Source organism: Oculina patagonica, chromosome 1, assembly GCF_052425735.1.
Source record: "Oculina patagonica isolate OP01 chromosome 1, crgOcupat, whole genome shotgun sequence".
In the NCBI taxonomy this organism is placed as follows: domain Eukaryota; kingdom Metazoa; phylum Cnidaria; class Anthozoa; order Scleractinia; family Oculinidae; genus Oculina; species Oculina patagonica.
This window is the reverse complement of record NC_135758.1, coordinates 47,864,830-47,889,322: the sequence shown is the minus strand read 5'-3', so window position 1 is coordinate 47,889,322 and position 24,493 is coordinate 47,864,830. Positions and strand designations below refer to the sequence as shown.

General features: G+C 37.3%; 3 protein-coding genes and 1 long non-coding RNA gene across 4 annotated transcripts; 2 read left to right on the top strand and 2 right to left on the bottom strand.

Moving 5' to 3' along the window:
* Positions 1-2,437: 2,437 nt before the first annotated feature.
* On the bottom strand, positions 2,438-7,819 carry LOC144647538 (deoxyhypusine synthase-like). Its single transcript, XM_078507336.1, has 5 exons — positions 7,626-7,819; positions 4,379-4,549; positions 3,625-3,843; positions 2,629-2,715; positions 2,438-2,518 (listed from the first exon to the last, which is right to left on the bottom strand). Exons 1-5 carry the CDS (start codon positions 7,815-7,817, stop codon positions 2,438-2,440), a joined length of 750 nt encoding a protein of 249 aa, XP_078363462.1. The 5' UTR covers positions 7,818-7,819.
* A 119-nt stretch (positions 7,820-7,938) lies between these two features.
* On the top strand, positions 7,939-17,935 carry LOC144635035 (ubiquinone biosynthesis protein COQ4 homolog, mitochondrial-like). The gene is made up of 8 exons (XM_078494106.1): positions 7,939-8,033; positions 8,805-8,984; positions 14,801-14,897; positions 15,041-15,143; positions 15,353-15,379; positions 15,688-15,782; positions 16,493-16,594; positions 17,361-17,935. The coding sequence occupies exons 1-8, from the start codon at positions 7,940-7,942 to the stop codon at positions 17,545-17,547; spliced, it is 885 nt and encodes a 294-aa protein (XP_078350232.1). The 5' UTR covers position 7,939; the 3' UTR covers positions 17,548-17,935.
* On the top strand, positions 10,006-13,508 carry LOC144635291 (uncharacterized). Its single transcript, XR_013567344.1, has 4 exons — positions 10,006-10,108; positions 10,872-10,985; positions 12,423-12,531; positions 12,635-13,508. It is a non-coding gene; the product is annotated as an uncharacterized LOC144635291 (long non-coding RNA).
* Positions 17,936-19,014: 1,079 nt separating the features above from the next.
* LOC144647528 (proteasome subunit beta type-1-like) lies at positions 19,015-24,168 on the bottom strand. The gene is made up of 7 exons (XM_078507329.1): positions 24,164-24,168; positions 23,964-24,071; positions 22,148-22,229; positions 21,646-21,677; positions 20,842-20,939; positions 19,834-19,940; positions 19,015-19,522 (listed from the first exon to the last, which is right to left on the bottom strand). The coding sequence occupies exons 1-7, from the start codon at positions 24,166-24,168 to the stop codon at positions 19,337-19,339; spliced, it is 618 nt and encodes a 205-aa protein (XP_078363455.1). The 3' UTR covers positions 19,015-19,336.
* Between the last annotated feature and the right edge of the window lie 325 nt (positions 24,169-24,493).

The following is a 24,493-nucleotide window of genomic DNA, read 5'->3' as shown; positions in this document are numbered from 1 at the left end:
CAGAAAGTTTCATGAAGGCATTAGTTGCAACACAAAAACAGGCCTTGGTTGGGGGGAGGGCACACCTTGAACTAGCCCAAGACAGGCACAAATGGAGAGTAAAAGTCATCACTAGACAATGTTCCACCCAGGGCTAAAGGCCTGAGTGGTGACTGAATTAAAGTGCCTTGAACAAGATAATGTAAAGAAATTGTTCTTTTACGGCACCATATTGTGAGCCAAAATACTGACATTTCGGCATAACTACCTTCATTGGGTTCTAAAGGAAGAAATGTTGTCTGTTACACAACTGGAAGCAGTATATGCAGCAGGAGCTGGAATAGAGCGATTTAAGGAGACTGACAACAGTTTTCAGCACTTTTACAGCTCTTATACTTTAAAGGGTCAGTACTACAAATCTTTATGAGTTGCTGCTACAATAATTGTATCAAATAAATGCACAATTATTGGTTAACATGTTGTGGTTATTTTCTTGACATCATTGCTTACCATAGCAACAGAATAACCTGTTAAAAACACACTTACTTTTAGCTTTGGCCCCCATTTTTTTATAACTGGTATTGAATAATGATCAGCATGTTAAGAGACAACTTTTTGCAAAGTTAAAAAATTACTTTGGAGCAGTTTCAGAGCCACCTTAAAATTGTGAAAATTTGATGATGAGAATGATTAGGGGGGTGATAAGGCAAAGAGCAAGTTCAAAGGTCCTATAATTATTGCAGGATCACAGCTTTGCGAGCAGGCAAGATGAACCAATTCCTAGAGGGCAGGATGGGAGCCTGCAAGGTGGAATAGGCCTTATTCGTATTCCCCGACGGCCCTGGGACGAGAGCCTTCTGAACATGAATGTGAGGCTAATGCGGGGTACTTTGCACAAATTGCAAAGAAACATATGGAAAATTGCGACTGAGTTGCCGAAAAACCTTAAAAATTATAAACGCTTTGAGGATCTAGAGCTAGTCGGTGATCTGCAGGCTAGAGGGATACCAGTGTCAATCAGAAAAAATTAGAAGATCTGGTAGAACTTACCGAGAAGGCTAACAAATTTACACTGAATCGTCGGGAACGGTTTCGAGTCAGCAGTACTTGCGAAGTAAACTTCAACACCAGGTTATGTTTCCAGCTAATCTCTTATTTTTATATTTTTCAGTGTACATCCGACTTAAGTGAGGGATTAAACTTTCCTTGAGGATATTTATATTGCTATTTAAGAAAGGGGTTCAGAAGAGGGAACTTGCAATAATTTGATCACGCACACAATCTCAGTTGTTTATTTTTTTAAACAATAGCTACTGTAGCGCTGTGATAACTTTTTTCACTGCAAGAGCATGAAATGAGCGTGAAACGATTAACAGCATCACTTGAGCTAAATGAAAATCTAGCCTTTTAATCAAAAATTGTGTGTAGTTAGCTTCAAAACGAATCTGTAAATTGCTTTGTAATTTAGTGAGTTTGGCGATCTTGATGTGCGTGCGAGATTTTAATCAGTCTGAAACATCCAGTTCTGTTTCAGACCATTTTCGTGAAAGAATATTAAATGATCATTAGACTATCGACATTCTCACTTAACTGAAATAAGAAAATTATCTTTTATTCGAACATTCGATGATCTAGGGGCAAAATGAATTTGGAAGTTTAGATCTTGTGATTTTTAGGTCTTTCTAGCCAGTTTGCATGTACCGGCGTGCGAGAACATTAATTAAATTTACTAGTTCTCAAGACGTTTTGGCAGCAGCACAGAAACATAGCAGTCAAACTGTGAAAGAAATCAGTTCAGTGGAATTAAAAGCTATTCTTTTAACTAAACAGTGAGAGCATTTAACAGCAAACGAATTTGTAAATAATTAATGCGCCATTTCGTTCAGTTGTTTTTGTCCATATGCCGATCAAAATATGTAGTCAATACGCAGCATCTCTCAGACATTTATTCTTATTTTTTTAAAATAATAGCAATACAAATCTTTCCAAGTTAAGTATATTGCCTCTGGTAAGTCGGATGTACAATCAAAACAAATATTAACAGATTGGGGTCATTACCTTGCGACTCGATGACTGACTTGCACTCCCCCGATTCGACTACTTCAAGGAAAATTTGTTAGCCTTCTCGGTAAGTTCTACCAGATCTTCTAATTTTTTCTGATTGACACTGGTATCCCTCTAGCCTGCAGATCACCTCCTAGCTCTAGATCCTCAAAGCGTTTATTATTTTTAAGGTTTTTCGGCAACCCAGTCGCAATTTTCCATACGTTTCTTTGCAATTTCGAGCAAAGTATCCCGCATTAGCCTCGCATTCATGTTTAGAAGGCTCTCGCCCCAGGGCCGTCGGGGAATACGAATAAGGCCTATTGTCTTGCCTGCTTGGGGTTGCCCACTACATCCTGTGAGAAAAATGATGTTCTTCATGCCATATAAAGAATATTTTATTGATCAACTTTGTTCAGTCAAGATGGCTGGATACTGGCATCTTTTTTCTATGTGATAATTTATGGACCTTGACTGTGTCTCGGTCCATAAGATACTTACACACACAAAAGAACTTACTACAATATCCAGCCATCTTGACCTCTTGTTTGCTCAAAAAACAAGTAATTTTCACTGATAAGTGGAACATTAATTAATTAATCTTACCTTATAGGCCCAGTAGCAAACTGAGTCAGGGTGATTTATTTCTTTTCCTAATCTAGCAATAACTTGAGATGGAGTCCACTTTATTTCCTGACAATATAAAAAGAATACATGCACTAAGGCCTTCATGCCACACAGACTTGCATAATTAGTAGATTATCCTTAAATCTTGGAAATGTAGCATGATTGTCACTGCTCTGACCAGAAGCTCTCAAAATTTGCTTGCTTGGGGCAGTTGCATGTCTTTCTTAGACTAAGTTTTTTCTTACTCTATGTTTTTTACTTAAAAAGAGTTTTGGCCCCTGAAAAAGGCAGTATTGCCGAAACATCAGGAAAAGGTTTTTTGACTACAGCGTACTATTTACCAATTTTGTCATTCATACATTTAGCACCTATGCAGCGCAGGGATTCTAATTTTTATCACTTGTGTTTTTTACTTGCCTGGGCCCTTGCACACTGGACGAGTAAACATAAAAAGTTACTTGTCCAGCAAGAAAAACTACTTCTCCCAGACAATATTTTTTTCGAGCCCTGCCCTACTAGTGAAACAAGAAGACCAGGTGCTTGTCGTCTACTGCTTCCATTATGTTGCCTACTACAGCTTTACATGTGTGTACTACTGGGATGAGAAGATGTTATTAATATTTTTATGTTTTTATATACTTACCTTAAACCTGAGTTTGGACAATTTAATTTCCATTTACATTGAGAGTTTAGATTTATTAAGTAGATCTATACTCAGCTGAAAAAAAATTTTTGCCTAACAAAAATCTCCAAATGTGGTCCAGATTATATTTTTCCTTTCAATATCCATGCAGTGTCGAACAGGGAGGCGAAAAGGATGTTTAGACAATCATCCACATGTACTAGAGGATATAATGTCCTGGTTACATCAAGCAATCAAATTCTTGCATCTAAATTTTGAGCACGTGCACGTGGCTAGGTTAAAGCTTAGGTTAAAACTTTTCTTTGTAATAAAAGATCGCAGATTTTAGGTACCTGTGTTTTTTGCTCTTCCAGCATTTTATCCCAAACAGGTAGAATCCACTCCTCTAATCTACAGTAATTATTGTTTGGTACAAGCAAGTTGCCAATTCTGTTGATTCCCTTTTTTCTTAGTTCAGCACCACGTAACGAAAAATCACCAAGATACGAAGGAGCCATACATTTTATAAGGTCCTCTTCAATACCTCCAGCTGTTGTAGCTATACAGTCAACCTGAAAGATTCACTTAGATGTTAAATCGCAAACGCAATGATCTGATGGGAGGACACAGATGTATGCTTTAACAGCCTGGGTACTCAAAAGGGTTCTTGTATCCAACCACATGTGGGGAACAATATTTTCCTCAAATTATTTAGCTAATAATCCAAAAGATTTTGACATACACTTGTCAGTTGTCATAATGCTCGTTGTCTGACATAACTTTTGACAACTCCATCTGTCAGTAAAGGAGGTGTTCTCAAGAACTATGGATTTCAATCAATCTGCTATAATTTTCTATAATTGTATGACTAAAATTAAATAATATTTTACACAGTCTAAAGAAATAAAATTGTTAGATGTTATTTTGAGTGAAGAACTTTGGTGGACCACAACCTACTGGTTAGCCGGCAGAGGTCTTTAAGACAACCTCAATAGATCAGATGGGTTGAACTTATTATACCTGATATAGTAAAAACCAGCATCCAAGTCAAGTAAAATAATTTAAATATTAATAATATAACCTTAACAGCTTAATTTGCTTACCTACCATATTATTCTTGACCAGGTATTTAATTGTTTCACGTACGCCACTTGAAATCATATTAGATGTAAATCCTAAGAATATCGTACAGTTGTCGATTGCTCGCTGACCAGGATCAAGATAATTACTATTTATACCATCTTCAGGCTCTGGAAGAGGCTCTAACTTCTTTTTTATCTAAATGATACAACAAAAAAGGAAAACACAAATCATACTTGCGCAATATAAGTCCATTAATTATTATTATTATTATTAATCATGAGATTATTACAAAAATGACTAGCATTTTCCTGTGCAGCAAGCTTGTTTCCAAGATTGACTGCACAGCAAATCAATCTGTAATAAAATAATTTTATTTATTCTGTCAAAACAGTCTGTGTGTCATCATAATCATTCTTTCCCCTCATGCCAGCTGCATAAGGCCATGGTATCTGTGCAGTCTTCCTTTTTTATATACATATTATGGGTATTAATACGTTCTCCATGTCTCGCATGGTCGACCTCGATTACTTTTGCTTCTGGTACCCATGTGAAAGCGATTTGTGGATGTGAGTGGTAATCCTTATCAAACAAATAAAAGATTGAACCAAGGATAAAACTGAACCACAACACACACTTGCTTAAAAATGCCCTGATTTACAAGTTAGTCTGATTCAAGTCTCATCAGTGTACATGTACATCTTAACAGTTGATATTTTTTTCTGATTAAACCAAAGCACCTGGGGCCAAAGGAAAGGTACTCCATATAATGGACTATACCAGGAAGCCCTGCTCAATAGGGGTACCTTTCTCAGGCTGGAGGTATATAAGGGAGTGGTCATTATTTATGGGGAGGGGGAGCTGGTGAATGGGAGAAGGCAACATCAGAAACTTTTTATGCCACCCCCTTTAGGCTCAAGTAAACTTTTTTGCCCCCCCTTTAGGATCAAGTAAACTTTTTAGCCCCCCCCCCCCCCGCCCCACCCCGCAATCAACATAGGAACAAAAACTAAGTGACCAACAAATGGTCACTTTGCCGCTGACTGAGCTACTTGAATACTTAAATTAAAAACCTGCTCAGCATCAAAAGGACATCATGTAAATGATTTTCTGTTTCATTAAAGAAATAGAAATACTCTGTAAGATTTTTTTTGGACACCTCATTCGACTAGCTAAACTGTTACTGATATGTTACACTGTTACTGATTGATAATTATCTAGATCCATAGAGGGTAGCCAAACCCTTAGTTAAACCTGACAACAACAAAAACAATAAAGATAAAATGATAATCTGTCACAAGCGTGAGACAAAGAAAAAATCTAGGAATTGGACCCATGGCCTCCCAGATACCAATTGTGAAATGGTGACTTAAAGAAGCGGGTGTGAGGTGACCCTCTAAATGGGGTTGTCATCAACCCATATTAGATTAACTAGATTAAAATTGATAGAAAAACGTTGATAGGACATTGTAAATAAGCTAATAGTAGCAATTTGACCAGTCATTTGTCAATGTTTTTACACCTTAGCAAGAGTTTTATTTACAGAGAAGTTTCCCTTTGCATTACTAGAAATGGACATCGGGTGGTTGTCAACCAAACTTTTTTGACCCTCCCCCCCCCCTATCAGTGATGCAAAAACTTTTTTGCCCTCCATTTACAGATGACCAAACTTTTTTGTCCCCCCCTCTCATTCACCAACCCCCCTCCCCATAAAAAATGACCACTCCCTAAGAGGGTTGGGAAACTGTCATTTAAAGGGTCATATAAAATATCTCGAAGATATGCACCAAATGGATCAAGTGAACCCTTAAACAGTTGCACCTAAAATTAACTCCCGACCTCTCAAGTCTCACGATTTTGTCGTGAGACTCACGGTTTTCACTTCAATCTCACGATGAGAAACAGAAATCTCACGGTAAACAGAGTAACAAGTCATTTGATTAGCGCCTGGTATTAGGCCTCTTTTAGTTATTTTTGTCCGTCAGTTGATCAATCTCCCGGTTCTTACTAAAATCTCCAGATTTTTTTACCTCAATCTCCAGATTTCCAGTGCTTTGAGGTTGAGAGGTCTGTAACTCTTATGTGTTTACTTTGTAAACCTCTCCCCCCTCCTCCACCCCCTCAGTTCCCCATGCACCATCAACCCCCTACACCTCCAGGCATAACTAATCGATGATCAATGACATCAATTGGTAATCAATGAGTAATCGATGGGTAATCAGTTGATTAGTCATTGATTATTGGCAATGATCAATGAGTAATCGATGAGTAATCGAAGCCCAAAAATTTTGTGGCCTATCGATTACTCATCGATGACATCGATTACTCATTGATGTAATTGATTACCTATTGATGTTATTGATTACTTATTGATGACCCATCGATTACTCATCAACTATCATACTGCACACAAAAGACACATTCCTTGCTTTCTTGTACCATTTTTGTGATTTTTTCTCTATGTTAGTCATATTTTGCTTTATAACCGGCATTCTTTTTGACGAAATTACGCCCTCACAAAAGGTCAAATAACCTTCCATATCAAGACGTGAAGGGCTAAGCACAAATACAGATGATATTTCAATATTTCACTTTACCCAACTCTTTATTTAATAACAAAACAATTGAACAGGAAAACCAACCAGTCTGGAAATGAAACTAACAAGTACGAAGACAAGAATCGACTACGTGGTTATAGATTTTGGTCGGTGGATGTTTGTCAGCAAAGTAAAACTGCTTCGGCTTAGGGAGACATCCATCATAAGCACTTACATTACGCACCGGAACAGCTGCAAGCCCTTTTACTGCCTGTACTTTTTTCACTTGTTACCATGATATTGTTAGATTGTTATAGCGTGTTATACTTTTACAAGTTCCGGTTTTCAACCACGAGACTATATCGATGAGTAATCAATGCAATCAATGACTAATCGATGCAATCGATGACTAATCTATGACCAAAAATTTTGTGGCCTATCGATAAGTCATCGATTACTCATTGATCATCGGCAATAATCAATGACTAATCAACTGATTACCCATCGATTACTCATTGATTACTCATTGATTTCATTGATGTCATTGATGTCATCGATTAGTTATGCCTGGACACCTGTAAACCGAATGTTATCTTGAATAACTTTGTTGTTCTCTCGGTCAGTCTTGATAACAATCTCAAAAAATTTTAATTACAGGCAGAAAGACAGCTGCTGCTTTCACCTGAATCAAATCTAACCCTCACCCGTACTATAAGCTAAAGTTTTACAGGTTTTACCATTTTGTTAATTTCTGTTACTGCTTTTCCAAAGTTGCTGGCCTGAAATCCTGTGGTTCTGTACGACTCTAGTAATGCGTGATAATCCACTCCATTACTGAAGTCATAACCTTTCACTTCCTCGGATCCTGAAGGCATTGGTTCACTTGTTGCTAGAATTGCATCCTTCACTAACTGCGGTACTTCAGCCATCTTTCGATTTTCCACGTTGTTTGGAGACAACATGATGTATTACATGAAGTAACTAGTGAAAATTGGGCCCAGATCCTTCTCTGTCTCAGGCAGAGGATGATCTGGGACAATGAAAAATAAATATGGCGGCGGTCGGAGTCAGAAATCGCCGTGTCTTGAGACTTTTCCTGGATCCATGGCTCAGGCGTTCAAAGGGAAAGCGTTTCATATCAGCAGGTAAGCTTCAATAGCTTATATTTTGTTCTAGATCTAGACTGCTGTCATAAACTTGAATTTCAAGAGAGAACACCCAGGTTTTATGAATTTTGCGCGCCCTCGCATATCAGGCGGCTGCTCTCCCGGGGGAATACTTGACCCTGAACTTCACATGAGGTGAACCTAATGCAAATGACCAAAAGCAATAGGTTTTGCTCATTTGCATTAGGTTTGACTCATGTGAAGTTCGATGTTTGGCCACCCTCTATTTCAAGACCCTATATTTTTCAATAGGACAAAGAAACAACATCCACACTCGCTTGTTTTTGTGCAAATGCAGTTGCGTTAATACCCTGGGTGCCAGAGGGTTTTTTTTTTTGCAGCAACAAAGAGTGGCGACCGTTGATAGAGTGGCAAACGATCGCAGCTTTATCGCTCTTTGTCACCATAAAAAAAAATCCTCTGGCATGTCTCCAATTTCAGATTGCTAAATACTCAATGTCCATCTTGCAGCCATATCCTGTCTAGCAGGGTCCAGACTCTGCACAGCAACAGACTTGCTTGAAATCACTGACATACCTTGCTGAGTGTTCAGGGTGGAGGGACCAAAAACCATACTCTATCCAGCGGCACTTCCTTGTATAGGCCAAAAGGGGGAGTCCCCCCTCCCTCCCCCCTCTCCTCCCCCCCCCCTGCACATGCAGGGAATGTGTGTGACCTAGGCTTTTGGTTTTTTGGTGTTTAGTAATTCTTAATAGTTTTTTATTATTATTATTATTATTGTTCTGCAAGGATTACAATTTGAAGATGCTAGTAGCAACAGTACTTCTTGGCAAGAGGAGGATGAAGAGGACAGTCATTCAGATGGATCATTTCAGCTCTATGAATCCCATGTCCCTACTTCTATGATGCAGAAAGTGTTATTAACAGCAGGCTCTGCTGTTATGGCATTGTATGATCCAACAAGGACTGGTAAGGGATATACCGTTGAATTGGAAGTATCTGTCAGACAAAAGAAAGGGGGAAATATAATGTCTAAGACTTAAAAAAGGGTAGTGATGTTTTTTGTTGTACAGTCTCCTCTCCTCCCCTAGGAAGGAGGAAACCTGAAAAAAAATCAAGCTTAACATTAATAGCGGAGCTCCCTAGCGCGCGCCAGCGCGCGGAGCGGAGCACCATGGGTAATGCGGGTACGAGAGAATTTTTGTAAACCCAGGAGGCCGAAAAAATTTGGTGCGTACGCGCGCCGCGCGTACAGACTCTCGGGGAGGGGGAGGGGAGTCCCAAGGCAACCCAAGCATGCAGTGGGGGAGGGGAGACAATCTTCTGCCTCCTTCGTTAACTAAACCAAAAATGAGTGAGGTAATCGACTAAGATCTTTGATATTGGACATCCATTTTATGGTCAATTGACAGCTGTCAAAACAAGGTATCCGCTGAACAGTATCACATGACCATATCGTGGGCTCAGGTTTAGAACTAGTCAAGATCGCGTGTTTTTTGAAGTTGACCGCTGACCAAGTGATAGCATTGCTATTGGTCCGCGGGCGCAAGTACTTTTCCATGGTCAGTCCATTTAGATTTACATGAAGGACAAAGTGAACAATCCGGTCAGTTTGTAAGCTGAACGAAGCACAAGGAGAAACCGAGCAGGAAAAAGAAATGTCTTCGTAAATATTTCTCGGTCTACCCCGTCTAAAGGCTTTACACATCATGGAAGTTATGGCAAACGATAAGGGCTAACGGGGAGATCCGAAAAAATGGCACAGGTGGAGAGCGAGCGAGTTTCTACCGTTTCGGCGGCTGACCAGCTCTAGGAAATTAATTGAGCTAAACGCAATTCACTGAAGTGAAGGAAAAAAGAAGTGTCAATAGCTACACGGATGGAAAAGGCTGAAATAGACCTTCGCAGATAATTCAAAGGTCGGTGGTGCTGAAGTAAGTTATAATTTATAGCTTACACATGTACTACGCGGTTGGATAATACATGGATAATAATACGAAAAACTGCGGCCGCTTCGCCTCCGATTAATTCATGAGCTGGTTGAAAGCTTTGCCCTGCTGAATTGACAAGCATTCTCCGACTTCAAATATGAGGTAACAAACTTTGACTTTACTGAATACACTAAGTCCTTGTTTTTTTGTGAAAATCTGTATGCTTTATGAGTGAATTTGGGTCGGTTTAGTGGTTCTGGTTTACAGAACTTTTATTAAGTTGAATTGTTTGTAAGCTTAATGACTTTAAATGTTTTTATTCAAACTCCCAGCTAAACTTAGTGTTTTAGTTTTTTAATTCATCTATTTATTCTTATTTACTCGCTGTTGGAATTCGTTTGAACGAACTATTTTAGAGTCATAGACGAATACGCCAGAAATCGTTACGTTGCGAATTTCTTGCGTTGACACGTTTTTACCACACCTTAGCAGAAACAAAAAAAAAAACTCAGTTTATTTCCACATAAAATTATCTGAGTTAATTATTTTGAGTAATTTTATAAAACACAATTGTTCGCTCTACTTGTAATTCATGCCATTTTAGACACTGTATGCAGCTGTGTATGCAAACTTTAATACATTGACTATCATTATGACAGTGTTGAATGTGTATCTTTGCAATGGCAATGTTTTTTCTATACAGGTAAGTTAACAAGAAATCCCCAAGTAGAAAAGCTAAATATCCCATTGTAGGAAGGAAGGATCACTACACTGAGTGTATAAACGAAAGAGGCTAATATTATTATATTTGATGAGATCCATTAAATAGGACAAAAATTTTTATAAATTACTTTTATAAACAGGGCCATTAATTAGAGCTAGTGTGGTGGTTTTTAATAGATTATTATGTCAATCCTTCTTTTAGGTAGTGTTATATTCTGCCATTAAGCCACAATGAATGAAGAATACGTACAGTCAAGTTTTGTTGAACTTGGTATAGGATGCCCTGTGCAAAGTGGACAACAGCAAAGTAAATCAGGTATCTAGTTTTATATTTTAGTTATAATTGAAATATGTTGTTATTCAGTTTCGTTCTTTTTTTACCCAGCTGCTTTAATCTGCATTTGGTTGCTGCTGATCTTCTTACTTTGTGAAATATTTGCATTCATTATTCAACTCCTCAATGGAGGTTGCCTATTCACCGAGTTAGGATTTCGAGTTGGATTTCGAGTTAGGATTTTGAGTTGGATTTACGAGTTCGATTTTCGAGTTGGATTTCGAGTTGGATTTCGAGTTAAGATTTCGAGTTGGATTTGAGTTAGGATTTCGAGTTAGGATTTCGAGGTGGATTTTCGAGTTGGATTTTCGAGTTGGATTTTGAGTTAGATTTCGAGTTAGGATTTCGAGTTGGATTTTCAAGTTGCTTACCGTACTAAGCACTCCGGTTAGCCTACTATACACGCCAGTTAGCTTACTATGCACTCCGGTTAGCCTACTACACACTCCTGTTAGCCTACTATTCACTTCGGTTAGCCTACTATGCACTCCAGTTAGCCTGTTTATGGTTAACTTTCAATAATTGTAATGGGTTTTGCTTTGTCAAAAAAAAATTCAACTCGAAATCCTAACTCGAAAATCCAACTCGAAAATCCAACTCGAAATCCAACTCGAAATCCTTACTCGAAAATCCAACTCGAAAATCCAACTCGAAATCCTAACTCGAAAATCCAACTCGAAATCCTAACTCGAAATCCAACTCGAAATCCTAACTCGGGAGTTAGTTTGTCTCTCCTCAATGACATTCAAAACAACTACAATGTATTAGTAGACAATTTAAATAATTAATATTTCACTAAAAGTATGTTTTCATGAAATGCCTACAGTAGATCTTGTACCAGAAAATATCTATACCCTAGCCTCACTGTGGAAGGTTAAATGGTTTGAATGTCACCTCCCCTCACAAACTCCTCACAAATTCCAATGTGTGGTTATGGCAGAAATCCATGGCCAGCTCATCCTCAGTGTATGAACCAGTGAAACAAGGCATCAAAGAGCCTCAAAACAACATGGAGCAGGAAAACAATAGCTCCAAAACAAAGAAATATTTCACAGGTTCTTACACCAAGGAAAACCCAAATATTCAGATCCATCCCATGTAAGGTCAATGGAAGTTCCAAAAGGGCTAGCGGTAGGGGGAGGGGGTTGATTAAAGGCCAAACCTTTTAATTAAGAGGGGGTGTTAGGGTTTGCAGTGATGCTTTGAGTTTATTAAAATATTTAGTTGACTTTGCAGTTATCAGTAAAAAAAAATAGTCTGTGCTGATCAATCTCTGTTAAATATCTAATGGATCCTTTTGCATCCAGTGGTTTGGCTTCAGTTAAACAAGCTCGAGTTTAGTGTTTTGTTTTATAAATTATTGATATTGATACCAATTAATCAATTTTAATTTAATCTGTGGCATTTGACTTTTTTCAGGGTTAACATGAGTTGCAGAGTTTGCAGTGCCACAGACACAAAAACAGACAAGGACAAGGACATAAATAGAAAACAGGAAAGATTAAATCCAGCTCGATGTTTGGGTGTCGTCATGATAGATAACTAGATAGATAGATAACTTTATTTTACATAGTTAGAACACTTAGCTAAAAGCTAGTTTACAGGTTCACCATGAAAAAGGTCAATGGAAGATGATGCTATTTTTAAGAGACTAGTAAATTACATGTAAATTAAAATCAAGAAAAGCTGCAAATAAACAAAATTTAGATTTTAAATGTTAACCTATTTACAGTGTACTTCAGAAAACGACTTCTTGATTGACCTGTCACTTTCACATCTTGTTAGATGTAACAAGGGCATTATGAAGTGATCTTTTCAAAAATATGCAGCGAAAACAGTAACAGCAGAAATGGTGGTTGTTTAAAATTGCTATTTTCAATGTTTTGACTGGTGAGAAACCACATGTGACCAAGCTAAAATCTGCAAGTGTCCAAATGTTTTGAGCCCTCAACTACACAGGACTTACATGTAGTTGTCTAATTATATGATAAGATCTTTGGTTGCCTTTGGGGGAGGTAGTGGAGTTACAAAGCAATGTAATTATTTGAATTTGGATTAGTTATGCTGAAACTAGTGGTACTGTAATTCTAATGTATAGATTAGGTGAGTTTAAAACCGTTATTACAAGCAATATGCATTACCAATTTCATTCTTATGTATTGTATGCTGTGTACAATTTATAAGAACAGCTATATTTTTAAATATAAGTGAAATATTCTAAAGCCAGATAAAATTTGCAGTATCCATAAGGTACCATGTAGCAACCAAATTGTGACTCACTTGCTTACTTTGTGAACTCCATGACAAATGGGCAACATGACTCCATTAAAATGTGGACAATAATACAAACAAATTTTTAAAAGAGCAGTCAAAGTATTGATGTTATATTTTTTCTTGCATAGTTTTATACACAAGCAGACATGATTCTATTTTTTTTCTGGGTAATCAAATAACAAAAGTGAGTTTGAGACTCACAAACAATATTCTAGTTTTCCAGAATTTTTGCTTTTTTTCTGTAAGTGAAGTGAAACCCCTTAAGAGGAAGGGGAGTCAAAAGACATGTAAAAGTGAATAAGGTGCTATCTTCTTCTTTTGGGGGGTGGGGGGGGGGACAGAATGTCACTTCTTTGTTTCCGGAGTTAGGTTCACCCCTGTTTGCTCGCAGTTAGCTTTATTCATCTGGTTTGCTTGCGGTTAGCGTTCACTCTAGTTTGCTTGTGGCTAGCTTTCGACCCGGTTTGCTTGGAGCTAGCTTGGTTTGGGCAATATGCTGTAAACCATTAGCTATAACCTCTGCCATTTCCATTCAAAATTAAAATATAGGCAAATAGTGAAAATGAAGATAAATAAAATAAATGTAGATGTTTGTTATTTCCTTTATACTCTAAATGTTAAGTGATTTTTTCTTTCTTTTAAAGCTGGTAAAGCAACAACAAAAATGCCTAATTTGCCATGTGATATGCCTATCTACCCCGACATGCAGCCCTACTCCTCCCTTCTTTTTTCTACATGAAGGTGACATAATTGCCCGTTTTGCAACATTATTTCCCATCCAGACTTCTTAATTATAATGCTTTCGGTGGAATTATAACATTTTGATTGATTTTGTTTGTTCTCTTATTTGGTGTTGCTGTACGCGGTACCCGGAGGTGGGGATGGTACTCCAATATAAGAGCTATATGGTTATCGCTCAACAGGGTATGCTTTTTGCCTCTCTGACTCTGAAACAGGGTATACAAATCACCCTTTTGACTCTGGAACAGGGTTGATTGTTTTCCCAGAATCCTGATTAAACACTATCAAGTATAGCTATGAAACTCCGCTCCTTTCATCGCTTTATCTCCAAGCCACAGACGAAGTCAAGTGAGAGCTTTGTGCTGTACGCTAGTGTTTTTATATCTATCTTCATATATTTCCATTGTGGATATTGCTGGAACAGGGTACCTACTTTGCAGTGTTTGTCTGGAACAGGGTCGCAAATTGAACCTTTTGTCTCTGGAACAGGTCCAGAGTCTCAGCAACTCAGCGGCACACCCCCATAGTAAAATTTAGGGAGTACCCCCCCCCCTCCCCCATACCGGACACGGTAAAAAAGAAATAAGGAAAAATATTAATTATTATTTATTAAAAAAATAAAACGAATATAAAATTCTCAGCCTTAAAGTTTTACAATGGCCAGAATTCAGAGTTCAATAAAGCGGTGCAAAATAATTAACTGGGGAGCTCCGCTTTTAGGCTTGCCTAAATCTATATATTATTAATACTAAGATTAATATTAATATCTGTCAATTTTGTAGATATGGTGGCAACACTTGGAGAAACAACAGGACTTGTTGCACTTAAGAACATGCACCACAGAATGATACAAGATCCAGTTGGACAAGAAATATTACAGTTGGTGCAAATTTACACTTTTTACAAAAAATATATATTTATATAAAGTTAACCTGTATACCAGTTCAATATGAATTGATTTCTTATTCGTTGTTCAGTCTTTCATTATTGTTAACTACTCATTTTGCACCTCTTACTTTTAGAGAGCGTCCTCGCATTAACTCATCCATAATTGACCTTGATAAACTCAGACAATTCCCAGATGGATTATTTGGACGAGAATATGTCCGACAGCTGGACCTTAATGTAAGTCTTTCTCATTTGTAACCAGCCAACTTTTCGATTGCCACCTTGTTCTAGGGTGCCCTGTTAATATGCATAACCCAGCACCCAATGAAGCTCTGTTATGAATCACCATCTGTTTCAAGGGGAGATGTTTTTAGCTTCTTACATGTACTTGTATATTGCTCTCTGACAAACTATAATCTTTTTTTTCTTTTTGTTTACTTTCAAAGCAAATTTCACCTGATGGTAGAGATGAGGTAAGAGATGCAATTTTGCTAATAATTTATTAATAATTAAAAAAAGATATTTACACTTTTACACTCAGTATTTTTCAGTGGTCTTGGTAATCTTTATTAAGCTTTTTGTGTGCTTTCTCTGGTCTAAGTCTCTCTTATAACTTTGTTGCTGGTTTCGAACCTTCAGCCAACAATGCTCAGCCTCCAGTCGATCAGGAATGTTGCTACATCGTGTGAGAAATACCCTCAGGATATTGACAGCTAGTTTGAATCCATCGGTTGAAAGCAGTAAAAAGCATTATTTCATGCACGTATGTTCCCTTATTCAGGTGAAGTTTGTCGATGACAAGGATCTTGCATATGTGATGCAAAGATACAGAGAAGTTCATGACTTTGTTCACACTCTTGCTGGCCTTTCAATCAGGTTTGAAACTTAACACAAATATCAGTTTCACCTCTCCCAAGTGTTCACTACATGTTTATTAATATTGCATCTTCCTTCCATTTCTGAGGGATTCTGAGAAACCAAAATTTTCTATTTAGTTTACCTTTGATTCATTTGATTCATCCAGAATTACATTATTTAATAATCATCCTTAAAAGGGACTGTGTCATGGCTAAGTTAAGTTTATTTTATTAAGTTTTGCCAAATACTTGCTATGAAACTTAATGTTTGCAAAGAAATTACCTCTGTGGATCTAAGCGACAAAACCATAGCTTCATTGCAACCAAATTTGTCTCCCGGGCATTATAATTTAAAGTTACAAGCAAACAAAATTAACTTTGAAAACTGTTTAGCTCAACAATATTTCAAAAACCCACATTGCAATCCGTTTCAATCTTTGTCGTGTTTGGCCATCCAAACCTTCTTTTGCATTTGTTGTGTTATTGAAATGTTGCTTCACTGTTTTGAGATGTTATTTTTATATTTCACCAAGTTTGACGGTCATTTGCCATGCCTAAATTTAGCTAAAATTCATGACACAGTCCCTTTAAGTTAATATGTTAAAATTTGGAGATAGAAAGCGTTGATCTGAATGAGCTACATTGTAACGATAGCGAAATAGAATATTGCATTTTTAAGTGTATGGATGTTAATGTAGGTGAATAACAGTTTCCTTATCTCTGTATCAGTGTACCTCATGAAATAGCCGTCAAGTGGTATGAAATGATTCAGACAGGACTTCCAATGTGTGCATTGAGCTCATTTGTTGCACCTGTCAGACTAACATCAAGGTAAGGTATCTGAGTGGGGCGAAAAATGCACCTCTCAGAAGGCTTAACAGGATTGGCTGAGAAAACTAAAGAACAAACAACAGAAACAATGACCCTAGCCCTTAAAACAATAACTGCGTGAAACAGGGAGGGAATGAAATTACAGGTTCTGAAGATTTGCATGGCTTCTGAGTGTTTATTAATTTCGTTTGAGCCTGCCGTTTTTAGCACAGATGTTTCAAAACAATATGATGCATTATAAAGTAGTCAGATCTAGCCAATCACTGACAACAAATGCAAATATTTTGCTGAACCGCCGAGCAGCTATTGGTTTTGGTTCTGCAACTTTCTTAGTTTCACAAGGTTTTTAGTGAACTCTTGCAAAGTACTGAGTTATAGTTTCTCTGATTTTGCATAGGCAGGTTTGGGGGAAGTCTGAGGGGGCTGCAGTCACCCCCACTTTGGTTTGGGGAATGTTACGAATGCCTCCAGAATGCAGCAAGTATCATCTCAGTGAATCCAGATGTTTATTTTTTTTCTGGGAGGTATACCCTTCTATCCCTAAGTGGGCACCTTAATCGTTTCGGCCCCTTGTTCTGAATTTCCAGGATTTGCCCTTGTTTTGTGACACCTAACTTGCCAGATTAATGGCGATTAATGGCTAATTATTTGTCATGTCAATCTTTCTGGCTTTCTTTGTACTTGCATACCTGGAAGGCTAATTTAATAATTTTTAAAACTTATTATCTGCTGTTTATATGTTTTCCTGTTGTGTATTTATTCACAGAGAGCGTGCACATCTGAGGAGATATTACATCCCGTGGGCTGTGTACTGTGGCTATCAATCCAAGTTCTTTATGAATATTTACTTTGAGAAACACTTTGAGGAACCGATACATGATCTGCGACAAAGATTGAACTTTGTTCCTGCTCCAAAAATACAAAAGAAATCTTCAGATAGCACAGTAGTTTAAAAATATTGTCACTTACTTTCTCGAAAAGTAAAGCACAAGGCAATTGGAAAGGAAGATTAAGTCCAGAAAAGGGGTTTAACAAACGAAAGAAACAAAGTATTTGACGGTAACTTTTTGTCAAGGGCAGCCTCCTTGGTAACGACTTTGTTTTGGATGGATTTTTCTTCGTCAAAGGTCAACGTAAAGATGATTTTGAGTGAGGGAAAGAGACCCAGAGGCACTAAGTTAGTAGGGGGCGGGGAAAAGTCTATACGGGCGAAAAAAAAATCGGCGAAGAAAAGTCAAGAATGCGCATAGGTAGCCAAAGCTATCAGAGTTTTTATGAATCTGAAATTTGATCGAAAAAATTTACTTTTCGATCAAATAGTTGTAAATAAAATAAATAAAAGTGTTTAAAATCTCAACTGTTGTCTTTTCTTGTTTTTACCCCATGTGGGAAGCTCCTGGAGGCCGCTTTGGGCGAGACTCACTCAAAGTCAAACTCGCAACAATAGATCTCTTAGCTATATTTTGGCAAGATTACCGTAACGCCATACAGTTTAATGTTAAAAGAAAACAGCAGCCTAATCAACAGAGTGCCTTCGGGCTAACCAGCATCGCAGGCGTTTTCAAAGGGCGCTTGAGCTACCGGACAATGATTAGGTCGATTCACCGTCTGATGACCACACCCTTGGTCGCAATTCTTTCTCCCAATCTTCCTCAGCTTTCAAAATCTAAGAACGCGGCCACCCATTTACCAAATACAGCCGCCTCTCCTGGAGCAGGCTATAACCCATTTCACAAGAAAATACTTGGTGATCGTAAGCCAAAACATACGCGTGACTGCGGGCTATTCTGGGACGAATTGCGCTAAGTCCATGTTACACTTGGTGAAAATTTTAAAATTACGGGTCAAAACAATAGAAAGTGTAGAAAATTTGGGTTTTTTTCGTTTTTCTTGTGAATTACATTTTTTTCATATTTAGCTTATCCACGATCAGAACTTCCTGACATTAAGAGTCCGAAATCCGCTCCACTGATTCTCAGCTAATCCACTGTATTTTCAAAATCCATGAATCCGCTCATTATGTTGCAAAAATCCACAATCCCTGCGCTTTTTAAGGCTAAATCCGTCGATCCGCGAACCTATTCAACCCCCTCAACTAACCGAACGCCTGGAACAGGCTAGTCAAATTAACCTCGATTCAGCTGCCACCCCCCTGACGAAGAATTTACTGGCTGTTGTATGGAGGTTTCAATGAGAGTTTAGTGCTAGATCAGCACACAGTTGCGAAAAAAAAATCCTGGCTGTTACTGCCAGAGTGGAGGGCGTTAGTGGAGGTTACGTTTATGCAAGTTTCTATAAACTTCTTCCTGCTTTTGAAAAAGATGGTTTTGAAAAAAGACTCACTTTTTCCTCAAAAAAGAAATACAGAGCGATTTTGCTTGACTACAGTTTATGCCCAATAAATAAAACCTGGCTACCACTTGTTCTTCAGAAGAGTATTTTTATTGTCTACAAACTATACATTGAGGAAGACAGAAGCACCCAAGATATAACAGGTAGACAATTGTCCGCTGCTTCCTGGTGTTGTCTTCGTTCCTACCAGGAAGAGGCAGCCAGGTGTCCGGCGATCAAGCCGCGTGGTTTGTCTTAACACAGTAACGGCTGGTGCCAGTTATTTCAAGCATTAAATAAAGATGCATTTTAAAGGCACGAAAACAAAAGGACAACACAGTAAATCTGGGATGCTTCTGGTAACACATTGACATTCAAAATAAGTTTGTTAACAAAGATGAAAAGATCGCTCTAATCTCTTCTGAGTGGAAAAGCTTCTTCTGTGACGCCATCTTTTGTGATAACGCTGATAATAACTGCATCTCCAGTGTAGATATCTCGCTCAGCAGCAGCAGTAAACACATCTTTTACCAGGAAAACTGCTTTATCTTTAGTCAAAGGCACCTCTGTTACTCCTTGTTGGTTTTTAAATCCAATCTTCAAAACAAGACAAGGCAACCAGGTTAACAGTAATAAAAAAATAGCTAAAAGCCAAATCGATGTGATGTCTTTGTTTAATTTTCATCTCATTTTAGTTTCTAGGCTAATTAACCCATTGACTGATAGGATTTCCTCCAAAACGTCAATTGGACGATAAACACGCCTTTTTCTTTCTTTTTTCACGAAAGATTGCAGTCAAACAATCCAAAACGTCTTTTAAAGAGAGCAAGTAACATTCATTTTTAGCTTGAGGCATGTATTTTAATATTCCATTTGTTACACGAACACTTAGTGTTCCTGAAGCTTACCTGATTGTCAAGTAGTGGTTGTAGAAGTGCTGATGCTGAGCCACCAGCTCTGTAAGTCTCTCTTTCATAAGATCCCACTGGGTCAAAACTATACACACATCCTTTACCTGAACACAACAAAAAATCATCATTAAATTGGTTGAACCCAGGAGTATCAGTTTGTTGTATTATGTATAGTGTGTTTGTCCGGGTGAGAGTAGTTCTGAAATAAACTGTTGTTGGTGACTGATGTTTCAACAACCTAAGCAGAAGTCATCTTCAGTGTGAACTGAATAGTTGTTGTCAGGTTATGATGTTATAAGTCTGGTCTGTTGAAGCTGATAAATTATATTGGCTGTAAGACTCATGTAAAGTTAGTCAACAGTCATAAGTCAGTTTTGCTCCATCTATAAATTTTGTAATTCAAATATTTGTCAGAGCAAAATGGAGAATTGCAGGTCTTTACTTACGAATATTTAAACAAAACCAACAAACAGGAAAGGTACATCTCACACCAAGCCACAGTTTTGTAAGCCAACCAGCCAGAATGCATTTATCATTTAGATAAGATAAATTATTTTAAAGTACAATAACCATTGTATGTGAGCAGCCTGTACAGTAAAGCCCGCGTATAAGAACACCTATTTTGGCAGTTCAAGCTGATTTGGTTCTTATATAAAGGGTTATAATCTGCAAAATCAGCCTGTAAGTGTTCTTAAGTTTCTTAAAAAAGTTTCTTAAAATAAGGAACATACTAGGCTACCAATAGATGAAATCAATATATATGCACACAATTGTATTTTAATTTTAATAAAATTGATAAATCAAGGCAATACTGTACTGTAATTGGGGTGGAACTATTATGTGTGCAATGAAAAGTAGTGTTGATCTTTGATATTTTTCCATATAAGAACAACTTTCATTTTTCAGGCTGAATGTGTTCTTATATAAATGGTACTTTATTTCCTTAAATCAGGCCTGGGTGTTCTTAATCCACTTGTTCTTGTACGCGGGTTTTTACTGTATTACCTTCATTGTCCAACCCAGCCAGGATATTGTATGTATAGTAAGGGAAAAATCGTCGATAGTACAAAACAGTTGACAACATCTGAGCAATGGCTGGAGAGCTAAAATAGAAGTGTCAAAATAAGTAAAACTGTTAGCAGGTAAAAAAATTTAAAACCTACCGGTAGCCCTAATAATAAGCCAATTATTGGCTAGCACAATATGCATTCAATGCATGTAAAAGGGCTGATGCTAGAGGGTGGTAAAGGGGGGGGGGGGATATAAATCATGTTTCACCGAAAATAAAACGGCCCTTTCACAATTCACGAAAAATACAATATTGACATTTCACGCTTCACTGAAAATAAAAGAGAAGGTTTTGGAAAATCTCGGTTCATGGCTACTATGGAAATCACAATTCATGATGAAAAACTAGACATTTCACGGGAAATAAAAAGGGCTGATCATGGGTCACGAATAATAATAATAATAATAATAAAGACTTTATTTAAAATGAGGGTAACACTAAATAGCAAAGCTAACAAACCTGTGGCCCTCCCTAAAAATTACACTAGAATATTATAAAAACACTATATACATTGAAAATTGAATACGAATATATGCATAATAGTAAACGATATATGAAGCTAAAAAGTTAAAACTATACAATAAAATGATGTAAAAGCTGCTGCTCCGAAAACACCCGATCTCTGAGAGATTTTTTAAAGGGCTTCGGCTGTTCGATTCATAAATAACAGATCAATAAATAACAGACAACATTGTTCCTATTTCTAAACATAAAATAATGATTCATGAATATATCCATACCTCATTTTACTTCCATGTTCATGTTCATACATCTAAAACAAATGTTCAATGGTGATAAGTATTCAGTACCTAATTGTTCTTGGCAGGAAGGGTCCTAGGGTTTTCCTGAAAGCTGAGATGAACTTAAACACACCAAATGGCCACACAAAATCAAATCTTTCACTTGCTAAACAAATTATATCCATCATACCCTGAATGTAATTCCTTATTCCTGGAAACATATATGTAACTGAGTGTTGTTCACAATAATATTTTGAAGGCATTGTGAAATGGAAGCAGACCTTTCATATAACTGAGATGTACAATAAAGCACATCTCCACACTTGTGATGGACAAACAATGAATGATAACAAAGAAAACAGTGCGGGAAAAGCCAAACTAAATTCTAAAAAGGCTGGATCACTTATGATTGACTACAAGACATGTTGCATTCAATGCCTAAGACATCTGTTGTGAACCTGGATGAAAAATATATCAACTCTAATTGACTAAGTCAGCATACCTGAAGCCTTGCTGTGATAAGTTTGGTCAACGTAAGGCAATCCCCATGAAAACCAGCACATCCAAGAACTGTTGAATTGGTTCTAAAGGCAAAAGAAAATTGGAGCTTACAATGCATGTCCACTGTATGCAAATCACATCCTTGCTAATCTTAGATTTGGTTTCTGTAGACCTCTTTACATATATGTATGTATATTGCCCATTTCAAATCATGTGATGTTCTCCAGAGAATAGTTCTTTTGTCTATCTGGAAATTATTCATTTATTTTCAGGTGAATTTGTTTGAATATGAAAAAGATAATTCTCAAGGGTAACAATGCATGGTCTGAAATGGGACAACAAACAAACAAATCTAAAGAGGACAATTAAAGTATGGGATGCTGATGTGAATATTGAAGAAAAATCAAAATTTTTTTATCACCACATTTCAGCTGTCTAAAACATGAAATTTCACTTCTGGTTGTTAAAGGTCAAATGAACAGAAATTTCAAAATGCCATTTTAACCAACAAAACGCTAAAACTATCCATTATTGAGTAAAATTAAAAAAAATTTTGCTTTCCAAGCCTTAAAGCGTGAATAACAGCAAAAAATACGAAGATTTCCGAAGGGTTCACGAAAACGTTTTTGAATGACTGCGCACTGAAATGGAAGGAATGGAACGAGTTTTTGACGTCATAATTGTTGTTTTTCAAGACAACCGCAGACCAATTCCACAGACCGCACCGACGGCAACGTTAACGACAACGTCTGGTGGAAATGAATTTATATTTTACTTGAGAATCTCGCAACTTTCAGGACATATTCTGCTTATTTATTGGTATAAGAACTAGCTCCCGCTGAATATTCAAAGAGAGCGTTTAACCTCAAATAGAAAAACCAAATATGAGCCGTCGTGGCTGACGTTGTCCAACATACGCAGAATTTCATCATTTCACGTTGTTGTTCGGCAGAGAACGGCTTTGAGTGTACTAAGATTCAAAACGCGCGTGCATAGTTAACGCACGTGCAGATAATTCTGTTCATTAACGTAAAATGCTAATTAGAAGAACAATAGAGATTCCTGATTGGTTTTTATACCGGCGTGCATTCTACCTGTCTCACATGATTATGCAGAACGACAGCAAACAAAACTTAAAGCTTTTTTGAGCTTTAGCTATTTTACTAAAAAAATGCGCGTCTCTGAACAACAACCAACAATGAATCAACTGAAAAAGGGCCGAACAGAACGAAATAACTGCTCGAAATATCACTAAAAACATTTATTTAAATTCTAACATGCGGTCTGCGGAATCGGTCTGCGGTCGTCTTCCAAAACACCAATTATGACGCCACAAGTTTTTAATCTCCGACAATTTTTCCGAGCACTCTACGATAATGAAGGCCTAAAAAAAACACTTTTCAACTTGCTATATCTCTGCGATGCAATGTCCGATTACTTTGAAACTTCGGTATATGTTTATTTGGCTCTTAATAAACACATGGACAAAAAATAAAAAAAATCGAAATTTCTGTTCATTTGACCTTTAAAAACACTGTGCAAAGTGGGGACCTGGGGATAGTCAAGCTGTAGTATCAAAAAAAGAAAGTCCTTGAAAAGCAAACAGACAGAATGAGTATGCAATTCCACATATATTTTATAGCCAGTCTTCCCCCCGGCAAAACAACAACAAAACAGAGGAAAACGGGGAAACCCCAGCAAAAAGCATTCTTGTTTTGACAACACTTGGGAGTTCTACAATTATTTGTGATCAACAGCTAACAATTCCACAATAGAAAACAGGTTTAGTTGACTTTTATAAACCAGGTCTCGCTTACAGTTTATAAGTCTTGGGGCTATCTCTAGTGTGAATGGCAAATCCCTGACTTAAACGTGTATCTGCAGCAATGACAGAGAAATCCTCTCCTGCAATAGCTAGTACAGTCCTAAATAGGAAAACAAAATGTAAATTATGTAATTAAGTTAATGCTAAAAAAAAACAACACTAGCACTTAGTTAGGACCTCATTAGTTAAGACCTCATAAATTAAAATCAGCAGCTTTACATAGTTTCTATAATTTTTATCAACAAGTGACGACCAACAAGACGGTTGCTAATGTTCGTCACTACACTTGTGTCATACCGTCACTTCTTTGTCTACTTTATAACAGCAGAACAAATTATGGTTGATGGTTCTACTACCGTATGAAATAAAAGATTTTTAGGTTGTCTTATATTATACTGCACCAGTTATAATTTCTATGTCTTCATATTGTGTTGATGATCATAGAATTTCATTCCACATCAGAGATATCAAAGAGAGAGCTACTGAAGGAAGGAGAATGTGGTATAGTCTGGTCTGATCTTC